Source organism: Felis catus, chromosome E1 (genome assembly GCF_018350175.1).
Source record: "Felis catus isolate Fca126 chromosome E1, F.catus_Fca126_mat1.0, whole genome shotgun sequence".
Taxonomy (NCBI): Eukaryota; Metazoa; Chordata; class Mammalia; order Carnivora; family Felidae; genus Felis; species Felis catus.
This window is the reverse complement of record NC_058381.1, coordinates 13,941,748-13,950,010: the sequence shown is the minus strand read 5'-3', so window position 1 is coordinate 13,950,010 and position 8,263 is coordinate 13,941,748. Positions and strand designations below refer to the sequence as shown.

General features: G+C 42.2%; 1 protein-coding gene across 1 annotated transcript; it reads right to left on the bottom strand.

The window, feature by feature from the left end:
- Nucleotides 1–271: 271 nt before the first annotated feature.
- Nucleotides 272–1,281, bottom strand: LOC102899079 (olfactory receptor 1D2-like). Its single transcript, XM_006939964.5, has one exon. It carries the CDS (start codon nt 1,225–1,227, stop codon nt 286–288), a length of 942 nt encoding a protein of 313 aa, XP_006940026.1. The 5' UTR covers nt 1,228–1,281; the 3' UTR covers nt 272–285.
- Nucleotides 1,282–8,263: the final 6,982 nt, after the last annotated feature.

The following is an 8,263-nucleotide window of genomic DNA, read 5'->3' as shown; positions in this document are numbered from 1 at the left end:
ATCAAGAACATCAACCACACTGTTAAGATCCTCCATATTTTCATCATTCTTCTGTTCACCTAACCCACCTGTAATCAAGAAAGGTCTGCCAAGATTTTCTTCATGATGTTAATCCTACAAAATTTTCCCTGCAATTAGATCAGAATTAATTTATATATTTAGAGATTTTTTTTAAAGAAACACACTTAAAATTGCTTTATCTTAGTGACCTAAGTAGAGGTGAGGTAAATACAAGATTTGGGGGCCTAAAGTTATACAGTGTCCCCTTCATTGCCCCAAAGTACCTCATGTCAACCTCTGGAAGGCTTTCCCTAGGAGCAGTCTTCCCAGAGCCCCATGCATGTCCTTGTTCCTCAGGCTGTAGATGAAAGGGTTCATCATGGGGGTCACCACAGCATACATCACTGTGGCTACTGAGTCCTTCATGGAGTAAGTTTGGAGGGGCTGCAGATATACCATACCAAGTGTCCCATAGAAGAGGGAGACCACAGCCAAATGTGAAGCACAGGTGGAGAAGGCTTTGTATTTACTAGAAGCTGAGGGTATTCGGAGGATGGCTCTGGCAATCCAGACATAAGACATGATCATGATCCCTAGGGGGGTGAAGAAAATGAAGCAGCCTGTAGTAATCTGCACTGTGTGAATGACCTGGGTATTGGAGCATGCAAGCCTCAGCAGCACATACATCTCACAGAAGATGTAGTGGATCTTCCGGGAACCACAGAATGTCACTTTGGTCATGAAGAGGGTGAGGAAGAGGCCATAGAGGACAGAAAGTCCCCAACACAGGGTGAGGAGCAAAATACAGAGCCCAGGGTTCATGGCTGTGACATAGTGGAGGGGGCGGCAGATGGCCACATAGCGGTCATATGCCATTGTGGCCAGGATGAAGTTGTCCAGAGTCACCAAGGAGACCAGGAAGTAGAGCTGTGTCAGACACCCTGCATAGGAGATGGCTTTGTTCTGAGACTGAAGGTTCACTAATGTGTTGGGGATTGTGTTGGTGACAAAGAAGAGGTCAGTGAGGGAGAGGTTGGCCAAGAGTAAATACATGGGAGTGTGCAAGTGGGGATCAATGCTGATGGCCAGGATGATGAGCACATTTCCCACCACTGTGACCAGGTACATGGACAGGAACATCCAGAACAAGACCAGCTGCTCTTTAGGACTCTCCGAGAGCCCCAGGAGTAGGAACTCTGAGGTCTCACTCTGGTTGCCTCCATGCATTTCCCCAATTGTCTGCAATATTAGCACCAACAAACATTTACTAATTGAGTATTGAGTAAGGACATTCAGACATTCAAAAGCAATTATTCTCTTGGCATTAAAAATAGACTAACTTTTATAATTTTTAAAAATGGGAGCAATGAAGTAACGTCAAAGAAAGTGTAACATGGAAAATCTTTATGCAGCTTAGTCTTCCCAGGGACTTTTAATTTGACATACTCAATATTATAGAAGTAATGTACATGTCTTATTTTAAATCCTATCAGCTTACAATATTCTCGAAGTACTTAAAGATTACTATGTTATAGTTTTGATATTTCGTAGATTTAGAGTGATATTGAAAATAGGTGTATGCATTATAGGAAGTGGATATTGTACAATTGGACAAAAGAGGGAGATAAGGACAAAATTTGTAAGGGAAAAGAAAAATTATCATTTTTGCTGAGAGAATGATCTAGCTGGCAAACCAAAGACAATCAACTGAAGTGCCATTAGAAATAGAAAGTGGCCAATCACACAATGAATAGACCCAAAGCTAATGGTGCTCTCATAAGCATACACTGCAGTGATTAAGACTGTTGTCAGACATTGGAATTGAAGGGTAAGTGCTGCCTCTTACTACGTGTGAAACCTCAGGCCACTTATCTGAGCTCCTTAAGACTCCAATTTCTTATTTGAAAAATGTATCAGGAATGAAGAAAATTAAGTAATAAATTGCTTAACACAGAGGGCTTGCATGCAGTGAGCTCTCAGCAAATATTGTCTATTATTATTATATGTAAACAATAATAAGGAATAATAAGGCTAAAATCTAATGTGAAATAATACCAGCTACATTATCAACAAATAGATCTGTGCATTAAAATGCTAACAAGAAACAGGCATGATCTTAAAATTCTCGAGAGGTATAAAATAAAAACTTAATAAATGGATAGATATACCAGATTCCAAATGGAAAATTGAAATATTGCAAGGGAACAAAGTCTGCTATTAACCTATTCAAAGTCAAAGTTCGGAGTTTTTAAAAGCTGTTTATTTATTTTTGAGAGAGGGAACATGAGTGGGGAAGGGGTAGGAAGAGAGGGGGATGGGGATCTGAAGCAGGCTCTGTGCTGACAACAGAGAGCCTGATGCAGGACTTGAACTCAAGAACTAGGAGATCATGACCTGCTCTGAAGTCAGACACTTAACTTGAGCCTCCCAGGTGCCCCTAACTGGGTTTTTAAGAAATAAAAACGAATCTAAATTTCATCTAAAAATAGGCATGAAAATAAGCTAGGGAAAAGTTGAAAAAGAGACTAAGTTCCTCTACCAACTATAAAGGATTCTGGTACTGATGCTGGGCTGACAGATCAATAGCATGGGACAGAAACTTTAGAAACTGCTGAGTACATGTGGGATTAAATGAGTTATTATCACAGGTCAAAGTTGCATTATTCCATAAATGGCATTGGGATGACTGTCTAATTATTTTTGGGGAGAGTTAAATCAGTCAGTAAGATTTTGTGTGTCAATTACACTTCAATTAAAAAAAAGAAATGAAGGTTGAACTGAACTCCATAGAATAGTAGGCATTTCGTGCATTTGAGATGAAGGAATGGGGAAGAGTCATAAGCCCAAGAGACTAAATGAATAAATGAAGGTACAGATAAAAAGGCAGTTGTGTTGAAAATCAGTCAGTGTGTCAAAGAAAGTAGAGCTGTTTTGCAAATTCAGCCTGGAACATGATGATTCTGAAGTAGTAGCAGGACAAACAAATGTAGGTGTGGGGACAGTGCATAATCTATGAGATAAAAGTAATTTGGAGCTCTAGGTTTTAGGGGAGAGGCCAACCTGGCCTTTAGCAAATGAGTGGATGTGTTATCTCAATTAACAGAGTTGAATTCCCAGATACCCACTGTCACTGGTACAGTGGGAGGAGATTTTGAGTCACAAGTTTGAGTCCGTGTCCCAGGTTAACATATACAACTGTTTTTATTTTTTTTTTAAGTTTATTTATTTGAGAGAGAAAGAGCAGAACATTGGCAGAGAGGGAGGGAGGGAGAGAGGGAATCCCAAGCAGGCTCCACGCTGTCAGCGCAGAGCCCACTGCAGGGCTCGAACCCACAAACTGTGAGATCATGACCTGAGCTGAAATCGAGTCTGACGCTTAACTGACTGAGCCATCCAGGCACCCCCAGATGACTGTTTTGTGAGCAAACAACTCCCCTATACTGCATGGTTGGTTAAACAAGCATTGAAAGCTTTATATATATATTAAGATCTTATATTTATTCCACGAACAGCACTGTTTGTTTCTATTTCTCCATTTTATAGGTGAGATGACCAAGACTTAGAAGTTTAATGAGTTTCCCAATGTTGCTCAAGAAGTACCCCATGGAGCTGGAATTTGATGACGCTTTTCTGTCTCTAAATTCCATGCCTTAACTGCTCTGCCAGGCATTAAGCAAGAGTGAGCAATGATTCTTACCTCACTATGGGTTTAGAGAAGAACTCAAATGCTGGAGGAGAAAGAATGTTTCCAACCTCAAATCCATATGTAAATGGAGGAGCTGTTATGGGGTCACAAAGGGAGTCTTATTCTTAACCAGTTTTCAAGCTTCTTTCTATCTCTTAATCCCCTAAAGTAGGAAATCCTGCTCTCAGGACAAAGAGGTATGAGGGCCCTAGTTGGTCTTCCATTCTGTGCCTGGCTCTGCCTACCACATAGATGGGAGCAGGGAATGACCGTGCCTGCAGGGAATGACCCAGGATGTCCTAGGGAAGATCCATTTGTTGCTGGCCCCTTGGTGCAGTGTACGTGGGAGAGAGAGAGAGAGAGAGAGAGAGAGAGAGAGAGAGAGAATGTATCATTATGGAATTCCCATACTTGGTCAGGTCAGGATCTAGAAAATTTCAAAAGAGAGACAGAAAGATAACCAGGCTATTTCCCAGAAGACTTGAGTGCTGTGCCAATGAAGAGAGCTAGCAGGGGAAGTGATTCCTCAACCCAGGAGGTATTTGAACAGGCTGCCCAATACACTAGGCTCAGTGATCATTTCAGAGCTGATGCAAACATTTAGTGGAAGTAGGTGATGGTTAAGATCTCTTTCAACTCTAAGATTCCAAACTGTAGAGTAATCATGTGGTGGTCCTTTGGCGGTTGAGTGAAAATGGGAGTAACTCTTAGCACAGGCTCTAGAGACTTTTTGTATATACAGCTTCCCATATTTGTTGTTTATTACCATAAAATTCACCTATGGTCCAGCATCATGAATGAGATCATTTATTGTCCCAGTACTTAAGGGAGGGTTTTAGCTAAGAGATCTGTCTAAGGTCATGGAATGGTTTGGTGACAGCATGAGGCTTTGACTAGGAATTCTAAGCCACATGTTTGCTTTGTTAGCCTAGAACTGGGAGGAAGTAGAAAACCTGGAAACAAGAAGTCAGCACGGGGTGGGCTCCTTGCCTCTTAGGAAAGCAGAGTTTCGGTGAGAATGAGAACTGATGGACTCATTCCAGCGATCACTTCAAGTCAACCCCCACCCCCCATTCCCAAATGGCCTAAGAATAGAAAAGAACATCATGGTGACTCTGAGTGACCCCAACCCTGAGCACATCAACTATCACCTCTGTTTCTGCCATGGAGACAAAGGCCTCCCATCTCCTTAGACCTCATCAGAAACAACGTCCTTTCACAGCCTATTTGCCTGGATTCAGGGCCCTCTGGGATATCTGCCCCACAGTGGGGAAGGAAGGAAGCAGGGAAGAGCGCTGGGGAAAGGCAGAGGACACCCAGAGGGAATAATATCTTTGCTTTCTAGCCCTCAAGGCAAGTGTCCCCCACATTTTAGTGTGCATCAGAATCACCTGTGATACTTTAAAACAAAAAGCTGCTTTTCTGGTCCCCTTCCTGGAAAGACTGGTTCTGGTTTGAGAACCAAGTCCTTTTTAGCAATCACCTGGTGATTCTGATTATACAGAAATGCTTTTCTGAGTCTGTAAGACTCAATGGGTTCTGAACACTTGTGTGGTCAGATGGCCTCAGAGACACAAACCCCTCTGCAGCGTAGCTCTGCAGGGAGGGGGGTGGGGAATGTAGGCGTGGTATGGAAAAGTAGTCCAACTTGATGTTGGAAAACTTCCCTCTGTTGCTCCCCAGCTGCAGGACCTTGAGGAGGGCATGCAACCTCCCTGAGCCTCTCCGTCCCACCTGTGAAGCCTTTCTTGCAGGCTTGGGGACCACGTGCGACAGAGCATGTGACAGCCCTTTGTAGAGCACTGAAAAGATTGGAGGGATTGCTAATTACCTTCAAATATGAAAGGATTAGATTATATGAAGACTGTCAAAGGTTGCGAGTATATTTGTGAGATAAAAGGTAGAGAAAAGATGAGAAAGGAGAAAAGGGAGAAAGAAAGTGAGCCTGTGGTGGGTAGACCTTACCCGCTGTTCTGTGCTGCTCTGAGTTGCCTGGTTCTGCTGTCTCCAGATTTTTCCTACATAGGATGAAAATTCAAGCAGAGCATAAAGGACCCTAAAACATTGCTTTCTGGATGGGACTTGATTTCTCCTTTTGGCTAAAGGTGGGAAGCAGAAGAATTGGCCTCTGGATAAGCAGTCCATGCAAAAGAGGAGACAGAATGGCAGGCTGTGGATGCTGTGATGAGGATGGGGGATCTGAAAACTGATGGTTGGATCCTAAGATCAAATAAGGAGGGACTGAACTGGGACCACATCAGGGCTATTTATCAGTTTTGGAAAGACACAGGGGAGGCAGTCCCAAGACAGTTTGTTGAGACGAACTGGATAATTGCTCCAATGTTTATATGCAAAGATCTTGGGAAATGAATCTTGTTGACAAGGAATAAACCAACTCCACTTTAGGCAGCAATCCTAAAAGGTGCCCTAGGAGTTAGATGCATCCAGAAATAAAGAACTACACACACATGCGACAGCCTGGCTTTGAGTCATCAGAGCTCCAGAAAATCTCGAGCACTGAACTTGGATGATCCCAGATTGCTAGCGACTCTGAGTACTAAGCCAAAAAAATTTAAAAAATCTTATTTGTAGGAAAACAACGTCAAGTAAACTTCCAACTGTTTTTGTCAATCACATTTTCAGGTACAATTTTGAGCACAAAGCCAAGGATAAGCAGACACGCAAGGAAATAAGATACTGAAAGCAAGAACCAACAGCTGAAAGGCATATAGGGACTCCAGATAATAGACCAATTGGACACAGAAAGAAAAACAATGATGTTTGTGGTGTTTTGGGATATAGAACCAATCGTGAAATGTTGGCAGGACTTTTTACAAACTGAACCAACATGAGTAACCAGCAGTCAGATAAAAAACACTTTACTAGCCCTGCAGAAATCCTGTCGTGTTTTCTTTTAGTTACTCTTCTAGTTCCTGTGAGTCAGGCAACAGACCCTGACTCCGAATAGCATGAATTAGTTTACCCATTTTTGTACTTTACTGAAGTGGAAGTACATCTTTTACACTCTCTTTTGTGTCTGTTTCTTTTGCTCAACATTGTTGTATATGGTTGTAGATTGTTCATTTGCATTGCTGTGTAGAGTTCTATTGTGTGACTGTGACATTAAAATCCATTTTACCATTGATGGGCACTTGTGGTTTCCAGTGTTTGGCTGTTAAGAATAGTGCAGCTACACATTCCTTTTAGGCATTTATTTATGTAAGGGCAATTTCTGGATGATAGGGCAGGTGCTAATTAAGTTTAGAAGACAGTGCTATACAGCTTCCTCTGGTGTTTGTAACATAGTGTTTCTATGTTCCCTCTAGCAGTGAGTTCCAGTTGCTCCACATTCTTTTTTTTTCTAATATTTATTTATTTTGATAGAGAGAGGGCATGTGAGCAGGGGAGGGCCAGAGAGAGATAGAGAGAGAGAGATAGAGAGAGAGAGAGAGAGAGAGAGAGGGAGGGAGAGATAGAACCCCAAGCAGACTCTGTGTTGTCAAGTGCAGAGCCCAACTTGAGCTTGAATTCACAAACCGTGAGATCATGACCTGAGCTGGAATCAAGAGTCTGGAGCATAACCCACTAAGACACCCCTGCTCCATGTTCTTCCTCCCTTTCTCTTTCTTTCTTTCTTTCTTTCTTTCTTTCTTTCTTTCTTTCATGCTCAAGCAAGCATGGCCTCCCCTGCAGAGAGAGAAGGAGAGAGAGAATCCCAAGCAGGCTCCGTAGTGTCAGCACAGAGCCCTATACAGGGCTTGATCCCATGAATCATGAGATCATGATCTGAGCCCAAATCAAGAGTCAGAATCTCAACCAACTGAACCATGCAGGCACCCCTGCTCTGCATTCTTAACTTGACTTGGTGTTTTCCATCCTTTTCATTGGAGGTTTTGGGTGGGTGTGTGGTGGTATTTTATTGTGGTTTTAATTTGCATGTTCCTGCTGACTGAGGAGGTTAGACTCCTTTTCATGTAGTTATTCTCCACAGGTATATTCTCTTGTGTAGATTATCTGTTCAAGTCTTGTGCCCATTTTTCTATTGGGTTGCCTGTCTCTTTTATGTTGATTGTAGGAGTTATGTATTCTGTTTAGGAGTCCTTTGTCAGGTGTGTGCAATAATATCTTTAACTTTGTGGTTGTCTTTCATTCAACTGATGGTGGGTACTGAGAAATAGGAGATTTTAATTTTAAAATACTCTATCAATTTTTATATTATAGGTAGTGTTATTTGTATCTTACTTAAGAATCTTTGCTGATCTTTGCCACTATTCTCCTATATTTTCCTCAGCAGTGGGCAGTTGCCTGGCACCCTCTGGGGCTCGGATCTCCCCTCTCAAGGGGGGCAGTTTTCACCTTTCACATTTAAATGTGCTGTCAATCTGGACTTGGTTTTTACATCAGGTGAGGGAGAGTTTTCTCCCAAAAGTTGGACATACAATTGGATATCCAATTTGTCTGGTATCACTTATTGAAATGTTGATCTTCTCCCTGCTACACTGCAGTGCAAATATCCAGGGGAACCAGTCATGTGTGATTGGAGTGTTGAAACTTTCAGTCTCGTCACCGCTGTTCCCC